The sequence below is a fragment of the Narcine bancroftii genome, chromosome 3 (assembly GCF_036971445.1).
Source record: "Narcine bancroftii isolate sNarBan1 chromosome 3, sNarBan1.hap1, whole genome shotgun sequence".
NCBI classification, from domain to species: Eukaryota; Metazoa; Chordata; class Chondrichthyes; order Torpediniformes; family Narcinidae; genus Narcine; species Narcine bancroftii.
The window spans coordinates 133776524-133791822 of NC_091471.1; the positions used below are offsets into that span (position 1 = coordinate 133776524).

The 15299-nt window shown below is 42.6% G+C and overlaps 1 protein-coding gene across 6 annotated transcripts in view; it reads left to right on the plus strand.

Annotated features, from left to right (window-relative positions):
• The window catches only part of kiaa1109 (KIAA1109 ortholog), a 479529-nt gene that overhangs the window by 285527 nt on the left and 178703 nt on the right, over positions 1 to 15299 (plus strand). For all 6 annotated transcript variants that reach the window (XM_069925175.1, XM_069925178.1, XM_069925177.1 and 3 more), the window contains 2 exons: positions 926 to 1137; positions 2869 to 3020. In XM_069925175.1, coding sequence (XP_069781276.1) covers positions 926 to 1137; positions 2869 to 3020 — 364 coding nt within the window. The remainder of the gene's footprint in view (positions 1 to 925; positions 1138 to 2868; positions 3021 to 15299) is intronic.

Here is a 15299-nt window from a genome sequence, read left to right on the forward strand (position 1 = left end):
CAAGGGGTTGTGTGTTGCTTCAGAGAACATTTACTTTTACAATTTTAAACTTTTATTTAAAACTTTATTTATCCTTAATGATCTTGAAATATATTTATCTACTTATTTATTTATTTCCTAGGGTTTTTTTGACAGTTGGTTGAATTCTAGATAAATAGGATTTTGCTGTACTATGAGCCTATCACTTCTGACTTCCAGATAATGCAACAGTAACTATGCAGTAGATAGTATTGTTTGTAAAGGTCTCACCTTCTGTGGTCATGTCAACTTTGTGGACCTGTGCAGCATAATAATACAGAACTCCTTCATTTCAATATCAAGATTAATCATGTGGTGATAGGAGATTGGGATCAAAGTCCTTTTGCTAAAGAGAATAAAAATGTACATCTTGCACAAACAGGGGAGATTAATGTTGATAACAAATCAATAATCTTCATATTTAGGGTGGTTTAGTTAGTATAGTGGTTAGAGCAATGCTATTACGATGGCAGCATCCTGGGTTTGAATCTGGTGCTGTTTATAAGGAGTTTGTACATTCTCCCCATGTCTTGGTGGGTTTCCTTTGGGTACTCTAGTTTCCTCCACATTCTGAAGACATATGGAGTTGAACGTTAATTGATCACATGGTGTATTCGGACAACGCAGGCTCGTTGGCCAGGAAGGTCTGTTACCACCCTCTATTTTTAAATTAGGGATGTCATACTGAGGGTTTTCATTGAAAAGTAATTAGAGTGTGAGCAGAGTGGATAGATGAAGTTGCAAGGAAGAGTGGCATGCCCAAGACAAGTAAGTGCAGATGTGGAGATGAATATAGAGGAAGTGCTCAATGTTTGTGAACTTGATTGACAAGTGAACATTTGAAAACTGAGTAGTGAGCATAAGTTTGAAATGATGCTAACTATTGTCACTGTACTTCGATTCTTAGGAGGAAGACAGTCTGGAGCTGTTCTCTACAATGTTATGGGGATTCTTGGAAAATCAAATACAGCAGAGATAAATGGCATGCTGAAATCAGGTGATAGCACAGGCTCTCCCACTGGCAGTGGCTATAGCACTGATATATCAGAAGATAATCTCCCTCGTGATGATAAAAGTCCAACTTCCGACAACAATGGAAATTCAGCATCTGATGATCAGGTAAAAAGTTAATTATATCAGATAATTGCATTGAAACTAAATGTATAAGCATTCATTTATCAGCTCTTTAAAAAAAATCAAATCGTGACTGTGATTGGTACAGAACTTTCAGCACGTCATGGTATTCATAGTATTAAAGTGTTTATGTGTTATTGGTACATCCATTCTATATGTGCAGTTATGGTGTCAAATGGATGTGCATCTTGAAGTGGGACTGTAGGTAGCCAATATTTCAACAAATGAGTTCCACACTGACGACAAAGAATTGAAGTTGCATAACACCCGTCAACCTATGGATTAAATCAATCAATGACTTGTTACAAATATAAAATATTTACGCAGCAAAAAGGAAAGTAAAGAGACCATATGGAAAAAGTACCTGCAGCGTATTCAACATGTCAGTGAAACTACAGGAGTTTATCCTAATAAAAATATATTAATCTCTCCCGCAAACAGTAATGAATGAGATACAGTCAATTTAGATTTATAAAGTAGTGAGCATTATGTCATATCATTGGAGTCATTGATAACAATTGCCTAATCATCTCCATTTCTGGCCATAAATATTGATATTCGCATATGCAGCCTTATTTTTTGAAAAACAAATATGTAAAATTAAATGCAATTAATCAACTGCCAATTGTCAAATTAAATTTGGATATTCTATTATTGGTTTACTACATTTTAAAATTGATATTTTTTTTTAACCTTTATTTATTTCATGAGATCTCAGAATGACTTTCAAGGTAAGCATTTATCCATTCCGAAATGCACTCGAGAAGGTAGAGGTAATCTGAACTGCTACAATCTATGTTGAAGGTCTTTTTTTTAAATCAAGCTGCTAGTTGGGGGAAATGACATGATTTTGATCCATTGCCAATTGCAAATAAATTGTTGGTGGATTCCCCAGTCAGGATAGTGTGACGGTAACCATGCACTGATTGCTCTTCTCCCTTTAAATGATACAGGTTTTGGATTTGAAGGTGCTGTTGAATTGATTTTCTGCTTATTATCAATCGAAATTTGTAGCAGTCCACCACAATATGTACTGATGGTCAAACAAATGAATAGCTCAAATAATGGAAGGAGTGCCATTATTTTGTCCCGATGACAGCACATTTCTTGAGATTTACTAGACTTAGACTTGTCAGTAGATTAAATATATCTCAAATTGCACCTGAAATGCCTTAAAATTTTTGGGAAAGCTTTGGGAATAGAGATGAATTGTTTATGCGTTGCTCACAACAAATTGCATGTCATGGCCTTTAACTACCTCTCGTATCCACAGTTAATGTAGCTGGTAAAATGTTACATTACTGCCCTCCCTCATTTTTAGAAATAAATGTCAGTGCTATATTAACTCAAATAATATTTTGTACATAATGATTAAACCATCTACTTGACTACAAATGTTTCACAGATATCAAAATTCCACATTATTTTAATTTTAAAATAAAATGCAGGAGTGGATCACCACCCAAGACACACTGCATAGAACATTATGATTAGATCAAATTAAGAAGCATAGAGTTCAGCTGCTTTTATAGTTTTTATTGATTTGGATTTGTTAAGCAAATTAAAAAGAATTTACAAAGTGATGGCCATGCTATTACTTTCCCTGAGACAAACACAATCAAGACATCTGTTTTGTAAATAATGATGCTGCAACAAAGATGGGCAGTTAATCTGAAGTGTTAGCATTTTGATTTTTGTTTTGTGCTAATATTATAGGATGAAGGGGTTGAATCTGATGACCTTAAGAAAGATCTTCCACTGATGCCACCACCCCCAGATTCTAGCAGCATGAAACTTACCATTAGTGAAATTTGGTTCAGCTTTGCTGCTCCAACCAATTTACATTCACAAATTCAGATTTATTCCAGGTATGTATTCTTTTAGTTTATGTAAGGTAGTTCTATTCATGGGACTTCCTATGAATGAAATTGCTTTTGAGTAACTTCAAAATTTTCTTCAAAAAAATGCTGACTAATTCCCTGAAGATTTGTGGTCAACAATGAACAGCACAAGTTGCTGCTAAGCACTGACCAATTCAAATGACTCCACTGATCCAAAATAAGTCCTGCCCACAAGTTGAAAAAAAGACTTGATAGCAATGTAAACAATGCTTCCACAGCTTCACTGGCTATCAATAATGAATATCTTTTGGCCTGACTTGGCTGGATCATTCAAAGATGACATCTCCCACCTTGGCTGGAGGTGACAAAGATGATCTCTCCTTTGCTGAGCTGGTATTGTCAAAATTGTCTAAAACTGAACATTTCTAGTGTTCAAGATCAAGATCCATTTTAATGTCATGTAATTAAAAACAGTGTCATATTACACAAAATTTTCTTACAACAAAGAGAAGCAAAAGAGAGTTCCCCCACTCCACCCACCCCCCCCCCCCCACAGAGTCCCCAATTGTCCGTGGATTTGTCTCAAGTGCTCTGCAACCATACAGAGTCCTATCTGAACCATCGGCAACCCTAGCTCCAAATTTGAACCTCCAATACCATTAGGAACCCTTTAACGCCCTCTGCACTCTCTCGTATCCTGGTTCCGATACCTGGTAACCCTTCGGGAAGTTTCGAGCCAGTCTCCAGCAGCCCACAGCTTGGTGCGAGTCCCATGACTGTGGTATCCAGCAGCTTGCAGCCTCCATGGATTCCTCTCCTCAAGTCACCACCAGCCTGCTACCTTTGTAGGTCCTTCAGCAGCAGAATCCATCACTGATCCACTACTATGCTCATCATCCCGTGGGTTGTTACCCCTCTGCTGCTTCTCAGGCGGGGGGGTTTCTCCCTGTTTTCTGTTGCCATGTGCTAGTCCTCTTCTTCTCTGGAGTCCTTAACCCCTTGTGGCTTCTGCCTATCAGAGGCATTGCCATCTTGGGTCCAGACCCCACGATCACAGGATTTTAAATAAAACCACTGTCAGCTCCTTTTACAGACCATTCAAAGCCTGTACGGAACTGGGCGATGGACACCATGGGAGTGCTGTGTCTCCACTCCCTGCTCTTTGCAGGTCTGCAGCAGCGCTGCTGTTATAGCAGCCCTGGCAATGTGCCTTTTTTTCAACTTTCAGTCATTCATTAAGTATTAAAAACTATCAAAACTTTTAAAATATAAAGTATCGGTAAATGATTAAGTCTCAAAAATATACCTAATATACAAAAATGTCTGATGCAGTGAATACATAGTTGTAGATTTGCACTGTAATGGGTGGGATATACCTCCAATTTGGATTTGAGGAGGAAAATACAATTATGCACGGCTGACAGCAGTTTCAAACAATCATTGGAAACCCTGCACTTCTGACCAGTTGTGTGGGAAATATCTTTTCAAAATCCATGAAATTACCATCAGCTCTATAGTGTGAATGTCATGGACCAGAGTGTATACCAGAACTCATGAAAGGATAAAATATAGCTACATAAATTTTGAACTTTAAAAATTGTTATATTGACATTTTCAATTTCCTTGTGTAAGCTTTCAAAATGTACTGGACGTTTCTAAAATAAATTCACTGAAGTTCATTCTGAATATTAAGTTATATTGAATCTTGTGCTGTAAACTTAAATCTGAAAGAACTACATTTTTACAAATGGCAAAATATTCTCTGGCTGTATTTTCATATTTTTGCAAAGTTTCAAATGACAATTGACATACTTCGATGATTAATATACAACTCACCTTCCTATGGTTGATGCACTATGGATTCTGCCCATTTAGAGGTACAGTCAACATGGTATTCATTGTGAATCAAGAAAAAGGCAGTAATCAACAATACCCACAATAGATCATGTACTTTGACCTCCTCTGGGTGGCCTTGTGGAACACTATCCTCCCTTTTCGTTGTCCGCAGGGAATTTGTCTCCATCTTGTAACTCTTCCACAACAGCAGACTAGTCACGAGTCTACAACATGACTAATCTCAGTAAAGACTGGTGTCAAGCAAAGCTGCATTATTGCTTTAACACCTCTCATAATCTTCCTCACCACATTACCTCATCTCCAGCAATCTTACCCTGGCAATGGAGCTTGCCTTTAGAACTAACTGTTCAACCTATGGTGACCACACTTCAGAACTCATATCTCAGTAGTTGAACTGCTGGATGGAGATCGTGCTTGTTTGTCATACTTAAAGGCTGCACTCTTAAGTCACCATTGATTCATTTTGTTAAAATACTTGCAGATGAAGATCATCTACTATACTATACTGCCCCCTGAAAACTTTGGACCATCTAAAGTCTCTGGAGCCATGACTTGCTGAGGGCAGATTTGATTAAGGAAATTGGCCACCAAGTTCAATGCAGCAGAAAATGGGTTTGAAAATCAGAGAGTTAGCATTGAAATAAAACTCATTGTTTATTGGATAATTATGATACTTGCTCTTTCATGTCCTGGATCCAGAACTATTTGCAACATGCTTCATGAGATATGGAAAAATACCTGTGCTTTCTCCACAAAATCTCCAAATGGGCTGGAGGAATAAATGAAGCAATATTAGGATAATCTTCCAAGCCAATGTCCCCAGCATTAACTCTTAGTTGGCAACATTTTAATGAGGCCACATTATTCCCATGTCTGCCACATGACACTGTGCTCTGAGTTTCCGAATGGTACGAGATTACCCTGCAACAAAGAAAATTATTAAGCATGTGGTGAAAACTACCTTGAAAAATGCAAAACTCCCACTGGCTCTGGAAACCTCAGGCCCATGACTTTTTAAAGAGAAAAAGCAATATTCAGGATGTAACTGGGAACATTGAGTCAGTGCCTTGGAAGCACACAGAAAGTTCTCTACTCTCTTCACTACTGAACTATGATGTGTAGTGGAGGTATGCATCATTTCAGAGGATTTTCCACCTCTTCTCTGAAGTTTAACTTATTATTGCTAATAAGGCCAACTAATATTGTTGTCATCTGCAAACTTAATGACTGTGTTGGAGCTGGATCTGGTGATGCAGTTGTGAGTCAATAGCATGAATAAGACCAGGCTGAGCACACAGCCCTGAGGTGCACCAGTGCTCAGTGTAATGGTGCTCAACAATCTGCTCCCAACCTAAACAGACTGTGGTCTTTCTGTTAGGAAGTCCAGAATGCAGTTATAAAGAGGGGTGTTCTTGTTCTGTCACAGCAATGACAGCTTTTACACCATTCCCTGGGGAATGATCGTATTAAATGTCAAACTGAAGTTGATGAACAGCAGCCAAGCATATGAGGCGTCATTCTCCAGATGGGTCAGGACAGAGTGGAGGGACAAGGCTATAGTATCATCAGTGGAATGATTTCTTCTGTAGGTGAATTGAAATGGGTCCAGTGTCTCTGGGGCTTTGATGCGATTCATCACCAGACACTTGAAACATTTCAGAATGGTGGAGGTCAACACCACAAGGTAGTCATCATTGAGGCCTGTTACTGTTGCCCTCTTTGGTACCGGGATGATGGTAGCTGTCTTAAAACCCACGGGTACAATTAGCGTGTCTGAATTTCCTGGACAGATGGTCGGGTCTGCATTTCATCATCGGGTACTCTGTCTCTTTCTTTGGGTGAGTGGGGCGTTAGGCCCAGCTCTCAACTACCACCCATGAAAGTTCATGCAACTAGAGTAGAATGTCATTCTGGGCAATCACTGTCTGCTCTATCGAGCATGGTTCTGATGTTCCAGTATGAGAGCTTTAATCTTTGCACACCATGTGATGCAGTTTTGTACCTTTTCTTTTTTTTATTGTTGTTCAAGCGCATTTGAGGATGCCCGTTGACTGCTGCTAGCCAACTGGAGGAAATGGAATGTAGTAATCACTGTGTGGCCACTGTCTGGCTTGCCAGACAGGAGGTTACTGCAAATGGCCTCGACTATTATTCTGTGACTGTAGCAACACCTTCTTGTCGGTGTCCCCTGTTTTCACTGAGTTTGCTATGTCATGGCACGACCACGCATAACTGTGCAGGCTGGGCTCGTTAGCATTGGTTGGCAGCCAACCTAAGAGAAGCACAACTCTAATTTCAAACCTGGGCAGCTGGGGCCTGTTAGCCTTGTCAAACCATCCATCTAGAAGGACCCTCTGACGTAACACCTACGACCTGAGGACCTGGCTGTCACCATCCTAGCTTGCTAGGTCATGACAGATAAACCCCAGGTGTTAGAAGCGAGGCCAGTACTGCGCACACTGCTCTCCATCTTAAAAAAAATCTATTGTGCAGGCCCGAAGGATATGCCCACATCTTCAACTATCTTTCCCAACCATTCATTAAACCCTGCAGCAATGGGAAAAGGACAAAAACAGCAGGTGGAAGATGACACTATAAGCCACAGTTCCAATCCTGCATGCAGGTGGTTCAGGTGTATGGGTTATCTGATGCTGATCCCAGAGACGATGTCACCATTTGGTAGGACCCTGAATAACCAAGCAGCCTTTTCTAGGGACAGCACTGCTTGCTCCACATGGAGAGGGACCTAGAAAATTAGGCCTAACCAAAGCTCATTTCCATTACCCCCAGTTAGCTAGTTGCGGTCAATGGGCATCCTCAAATGCAGTTGAACATCAATGAAAAAGAATCGGTACAAACTTGCCTCACATAATGAGCAAGGACTAAAGCTCACATGCTGAAACATCAGAACCATGCTCGACAGAGCAGACAGTGGTCACCCAGAAATGTGCTCCACTCTCATTGCACATAAATTTTAAAGATTGAATATCGACATTGCTGCTCTCAGTGAAGTCCGCTTTGAAGAGGAAGGCAGCCTTCAAGTAATTGGCACTGGCTCGTCCTGTACAGGTCAGGCAAGCCAGAGACTGAGAGACTCCTTTCTGCTATTGGCTTTGGTCTGAAACTCCATTGCCTCCAAACTTGTAAACCTGTCAACTTTCTGACTGCATTATCTCCATGCGCCTCCCACTTGAAACCAATCAGCATGCCACACTGTTCAGTGTGTACTCCCCAACTCAAACAGATCATGAAGCAAAAAATAAGTTTTACAATGATCTGTACAACCTCATACAGAACACTCCTTCAGATGACAAGGCCATCATCCTTGGCAACTTCAGTGTCAGAGCCGGCCAAGATCTAGAAGCCTGGAAAGGAGTACTTGACAAACATGGTGTTGAAAGCTGCAATGACACTGGGCGCCTTCTGTTAGAGTTTTGTAACAACTCACCATCACCAATGCCATTTTCCAACAGAAAGACAGTCTGATGCCAACCTGGATGCATCCACGGTCCTAGCATTGGCACCTCATAGACTACATCTTGGTGCACCAGCGAGTCCATCGGGACATCTTACTCACCCAAGTGATGCCCAGTGCAGAGTGTCTTGTCTGCTGCAAGCTCAGTCTCCACTTCAAACTGTTAGGTCTGCTTTGTTCGAGAATGAGTGAGTCAGACACCAGACTGAGTCGAAATCAAGGTTCTTTATTACCGGATTGTAACACTTGCAACTAACAGTGTTAGTTGGAGAAGGTGCATTCTAACGATATCAGCAAGTGGTGTTTTTTTTTTATACCCCAGGACACGCACTTTGTAAATTATCATACCATTACATTGTCCAATGAATAAGCTGTTGCTACCCTTCTCTGTTAGTCTGCTGCACATCATTCTTGTTATTGCCACACTTATCTTGAGCATACAAGGTCACACCTGCATCCTGTTACTCCTTAGTACTGGTGACTCCTTCTCCGGTCCGAACTCATGATGTTTTTACCTTACAATCCCTCCTTTGTCCTCTTTAGAGGACAATCTTGCCCTGACTTTGCTACCACCGCGTTACATTAGTTCGCCTATTATTGCCAAGCTCTATACGGGTTCTGTTCACGGGGTTTTTCGGCTGGTGGGCGAGGGCTCCCCCAACCCTCTTTAGCGTATACCCCCCATCTGTTTCCCCGATCCCATTGCCCGTTTACAAGTTTCCTCCCCGTTTTCCCCCAAGCAAATAACTGGCTATCCCTTCTAAGCATTAGTAATTAGTTAAGATAAAAGTTAACATTTGTGCTACAATCTATTTTATAATATTTGTTCTACAATCTATTTTATAATCCCTCCTCCCCGTCACATTCTCCATCTGACTCCGGATCGATCTCAGCATTTTTTGACGCCTCCTGTGACGTGAGATAGTCCCGCTCCGTAGCTTGTAGAGCTTGATATTTTGGAGGCAGCTCATCGCGGTTGGCAAAGGCTCTCTCAATGGTCCTCGTGACCAGCGTTCGAATGCATGGAATACAACAACAGCCACAAGTGATAAAAATGGATACAGAAATGAACAATCCTAGGAAAAGTTGTCCCAACATTTTGCCCCATTTCCCAAACACTCCATGTAACCAGGACAAAACATGATTAGAGACTCCAGATTGGGCTTTTAATTCCTTCGCCAATGCCTTAAGTTTTGTCAGCCTCTTAGTGAGTGACCCACCTGGCCCTGTGTTATTAGAGATAGAAGTGCAGCATAGATCGAACTGGAAGGTGCTATCCTTGTCTTTATCTATCTTCAGAATAACTTTGGCACCGCATGGATCCGAACTACTCTGTTGGCTTGTTTGGCAACCCATCAGCAGGAATGCCCATAGGGCCCTCGGCATTGTCCACATGAGTCTCATCATATTTTCCAATATTCTCTACTTGTTGTTTTGCCTTGGAGTAAAAGGCAAAATGATGCCAATTATTATCCCCTGGTTTGTCAATTCTTACCGACCTATCTGTCACGGCGGTAACAGTGTATGGTCCAGTCCATCTAATTTCAGTCCAATGTACCTTCCCTGGTTTACGGATATACACCAGGTCTCCCTCCTTCACTGGAACTCCTTCAGTGTCCGGGTTCTCCTTATTTGCATTCGCCACCTGTTGTGAAACTAAAGCAACCATATTACCCAGCATCTGCATATAATGGTCCAGTTCCACTTCCCTTTCTTCCCAATTCTTTACCCAGGCTGGATCAGTCTTTGGACCGGGCATGGGTCGACCCGTTAGAATCTCGTGTGGTGACAGGAAGGTATCTTTGGCCTTCTCTTGTCGCATAGACATCAGTACTAATGGCAATGCCTCGACCCAATTCAACCTGGTCCCATCCAAAACCTTTCCTAATTTGGATTTTTTATCGTCCTGTTTGCCCTTTCTACTAGCCCCTGGCTCTCAGGCCCATAGACACTACCGAAATGGTGTTTGATCCCTAAGTATTCTTCAACCTGTCGGATCAGCTCATTCTTAAAGTGGGACCCATTATCAGAGCATATTCTGCTGGGGACCCCATAGCGGGGTATCAACTCTCGCGTCAGCCAGCCTATTACACTATCCGCATCCTCCCTCTTTGTTGGGACAGCCTCCACCCACCGTGAGAACCTATCTACCGCCACTAAGAGATATCGGTATCCTTCCTTTGTCCTAAGGTCAGTATCCATATCTGTATAGCCAATATAGATCTCTTTCCATGGGGCTGTCGGTACTGGAAATCGTAAAAGCGGGTGGGGTAAGATGATCCTTTGGTTATGCCCATTGCAGATAGTACATTCAGCTCTAAAGTTGTCAATGTGCTCGCGTAAGTGGGGATTCCACCAATGTTGTTTAAGCGTATTATAAGTTTTGGTGGCGCTAATGTGAGTCGGCCCATGTGCTTCTTCAAATAATAGTGGAAGTAATTGGCGGGGGGCAACTATCGTACCTATCGGGGAGCGCCAGACATGTACTGTCCGATTGTCATAGATGATCTCCTGTCGTGTAGCACCGCGTTTCATCCATTCCTCTTTCTCACTTGGGCTAGCTTTTTCCTGTATTTCTATCAGGTGTTCAATATTTGGTGGGGATCCCTCTCCCTCCTTCTCCTTTTGGTCACTCAACTTTCTACTATTTTCTCTTCTCTCTAATTCCTCTTTTTTGCCATGGGACCTCAGAATCATCCCCTGTATAGGTTCTTGATATCCAGTAACCTGTTTGGCTGCTCTGTCAGCCGCCGTGTTTCCTTTCCCTTCCTTTGTGTTTTGTAGGGAATGGCCTGCCACCTTAATTAGGCTTAGAGCCCGGGGAAGCATGACTGCCCTGACAAGTCTCCGTAAAACCAGATCACGTCGGAGAGATTTATTGTCAGAGTACATACATGACATCACATACATCCAGAGACTGTGAGAGAGAGCGAGAGAGAGAGAGCATAGCGAGAGAAAGAGATAGAGAGGCAGATACACAGAGCACGAGAGATAGAGAGAGAAAATGCCTTGCACTGGCCCCACTGGGAGAAAAGTCTTCAGATTAACACTTCCGTTTCATGGTTACACCTTTAAAAGGTTCTCATCCTGTGATCACTGATCTGGATCAGATTGGGTCTCCCACCACTGGGAACCACCTCTCCTTCCTTCCCTCCCACCTCGAGTGAACTACACGTCAGCCCACAACGTCTGCCCTGATCCCACAATGCAGGGGGTGCGGGAAAGAGGGAGGGAGAGAGGATAAAACAGGATCCCATTTGATGCGGAGCTGGAATTGTGGGCACAAAATTAAAACCAAATTGTATTTCTCTGCCCTGCCCCACCTGGGGATTTCAGGGCAGCACCGCCACAGATTGGGATTTGGAGGGGGAGTGGGTGAGAGAGGAGGGGGGGGGGAGAGAGAGGGGGAGAGAAGAGAGAGGGGGGAGGGGGAAAGGAGGGAGGGAGAGAGCAAACCTGGACACTTCGTGGCTGGAAACCGGAAACAGGCACTTTTCCTTTCTCTTCTGTCCTTTGTTTCTTCCAGCTTATCTAAGACCCTACGCTTTAGAATTTTGTTTCCCTCACCTGTCAGGAACATCTCGGCGCTCCCGGTTAACCACCCCATCTTCCTCCAGCGATCTACACATTTTCGGAGAATTCTTTGTTTCACCAATGCCTCTTTACTGGTATTTCGCTTCTCTAATTCCTGATTAATTTCCCTAATAACTTGGTCAAAGGTCTTAGCAGGCAACTGTGCAGCCATTGCTGCGGGGTCGCTTCCTAATGCCTCTCTTAATTTAGGTTCTTGTCCGTTTAGAGGATCTATGTTAACAAAAATCGCCTTTAAAAATGTCTCCTTGCAGGCTGGATGACAAAAGTTTTTTAGTGAAACAGTCTCCAAGTCTGGTCCTCCGGTGGACCTCAGACTGTCCTGTATACTCTGATTGCTCGTCTTCCACTCTCTGTTTTCCCAAAGTGGTCTGAAAGTTAGGTTACAACTAGGAAACCAAGTTTTTGGGCTATATTTTTGTCCAGTTTCCCTGTACCAATCTATGAATTTACATAACTTTATCTCCTTGGTGATGCTGGGAATACCTTCATTTAACTTGTCAAAAATATTTCAAATAAACCGTGTGTCTCTTAAGATTCTGTCAACTTTTTCATTGATATCTCCTACCTGATCCGGACACAGCTTTTGCAGTCTTTGGTCGTCGCCCTTGTTCACCAGGCAGGCATCTCTGAGTGCTCTTTTTGTCATCTCAAGGTCTCTAATGTCCGCTGTGGTATTCCACCACGGCGAATTTGGGAAATAAATTCTTAAGTTTTCAAGTGTACAGACATTATCATACCTACCGGACATTTATAAGCGAGTCTTATACAATTGAGACCAATAAGCCTGAACCTTCGTTTTCTTTCAAAGCCCAACCTTCACGTGGGAGATTTCTCCTCTTAATAACCGGTTTAGGGCAGAAAACTCAGGTCCCCAATTGTTCTTAGACCACCTTCTCACTCTATTTGACTTTGCAACGTCACAATAAAGACTTTTTAAACTCTAGTAGTTTGTCGGCGAAGCACTTATCAAATGTCACTAAAACACCTTAAGGACTTTTATAGTTTTGTCTGTAAACACTTGCGTGTTACAATCCTGGCAGGTGACGACCTTCAATTATGATCGTCTAATTTGTCCGATCTCCAGTTCTTACTGACAATCATAAAGATTTTAAGAGAGAGAATTTTGTTAAAACTGGCTTCTCTGGACCTTTTTGTCAGCCGGCTGAGATGATTGTCAAGAAAAACAGAAACCGTCGTCTAGTGTCCACTCATCCATCACGTCGGGGTCACCAAATTGTTAGGTCTGCTTTGTTCGAGAATGAGTGAGTCAGACACCAGACTGAGTCGAAATCAAGGTTCTTTATTACCGGATTGTAACACTTGCAACTAACAGTGTTAGTTGGAGAAGGCGCATTCTAACGATATCAGCAAGTGGTGTTTTTTTTATACCCCAGGACACGCACTTAGTAAATTATCATACCATTACATTGTCCAATGAATAAGCTGTTGCTACCCTTCTCTATTAGTCTGCTGCACATCATTCTTGTTATTGCCACACTTATCTTGAGCGTACAAGGTCACACCTGCATCCTGTTACTCCTTAGTACTGGGTGACTCCTTCTCCGGTCCCAACTCATGATGTTTTTACCTTACAAAACCCAAGCCAAAGAGAGGAGGCAGTCCAAGGAAGAAATTCCAGGTTGACCATCTTCAGTCAACTGAAGTGAAAGCTGACTTCCAGGCGAATCTTTAGTGGAGGTTTGAGGATCCCCACAGATCCCTCTCCAGAAGTGCTTTAGGAACACCTAAAAACTACCATCCTTCAGTCCTCTGAAGAAATCCTAGGGTTTTCCACAAAGAATGACAAAGATTGGTTTGATGAAAACAACTAGGAGATCCAAGAATTTCTGGTGAAAAAGAGATCCACCCACCAGGCTCACCTTGTTCAGCAGTCTTGTCTTGATAAGAAAGAAGCCTTCTGCTTTGTATGTGGCAATCTCCAGCACAAGTTTTGAGAGATTCAGAATGTGCGGTGGACCAACCTTGCAGAGAGAACTCAGCTTTGCACAGACACCAATGACTACAGAGGGTTTTATTAAGCCCTGAAGGCAGTGTACAGCCTTTCACACCAGGTCTAGAGTCTCTTGCACAGTGCAGAAGGCCAGATGCTCTACACAGACAAGATGTCCATCCTGAACCAGTGGTCAGACCATTTCCAGACTCTCTTCAGCGCCAAGCACGTAGCCCAAGACTCAGCAATTAATCATATCCCATAACAGCCAGATAAAACAGAATTGGACCAGATTCCAACCCTAAAAGAGACTGTCAAAGCCATAGAGAGCAGCTAAAAAGTGGTAAAATAACAGGAGTCGATGGAATCCCACCAGAGGTTTGAAAGCATGCAAGCTCAGCATTAATTATCATAGAGCTTCTGTGTTGCAGTCATCAAGAATAAGGGAGAAACGTCTGACTGCTAACTCTGCTCTCCATCGCAGGAAAAATCCTTGCAAGAGTACTCCTGAACAGACTGGTGCCAATCATCGCAGAAGAGCACCTCCCAGAGAGTCAGTGCGGCTTCAGAGCCAACAGGAGCACCATCAATATGGTACTTATTCTCAGGCAACCCAAGAGAAATGTAGGGAACAGTACAAGGCACTGTACATGATGTTTGTTGACTTTACCAAAGCATTCAACACTGAGCAGGAAAGGTTTGTGGCAAATCATGGAACGACTGGGATGCCCCCCCCAAAGTTCCTCAGCATGGTCATCCAGCTACATGAAGATCAGCGTGGTCATCGGGCACAACACCTCTCAGAGCCCTTCTCAATCAGCAAGGCTGCATCTTGCGTCGACTCTCTTCACCATCTTGTTCAGCATGATGTTCCAAAGGGCCACAGGACACCTTAATGACAAGGATGGTGTCTACATTTGAAACTGCACCGATGGCAGCCAGTTTAACCGGACATGACTAATTCCCACACCAAGACATTGGAGCAACTCATTCGAGAGCTACTCTTCATCGATTATGCTGCCCTTGTTCCCTACACAGAAACAGCCTTGCAAGCATATAACATCCTACTTTGCAAAGGCTGCCAAGCTCTTAGGACTGAAAGTCAGCTTGAAGAAGACAGAAGTTCTCCATTAGGTCGCACCTCAGGAAGAGTACCACCCATCCCCATATTACCATTGGTGAGATTGATAAAGAGGTTGACAACAGACCAGCAAAGGTTTAACAGTGCATTTGGCAGGCCGTAAAAAGAGTCTGGAACAAGAAGCGTCTGATGAAAGGCACAAAGATCAGTGTGTACAGAGCTGTTGTATTGACCACCCTGCTGTACGTCTCCGAGTACATCACCTACAACTCCGTGAGTGTTTCCACCAGCACTGCCTTTCCTCAACATACACTGGAGTGACTTTGTCACCAGTGTTGAAGTCCTTGA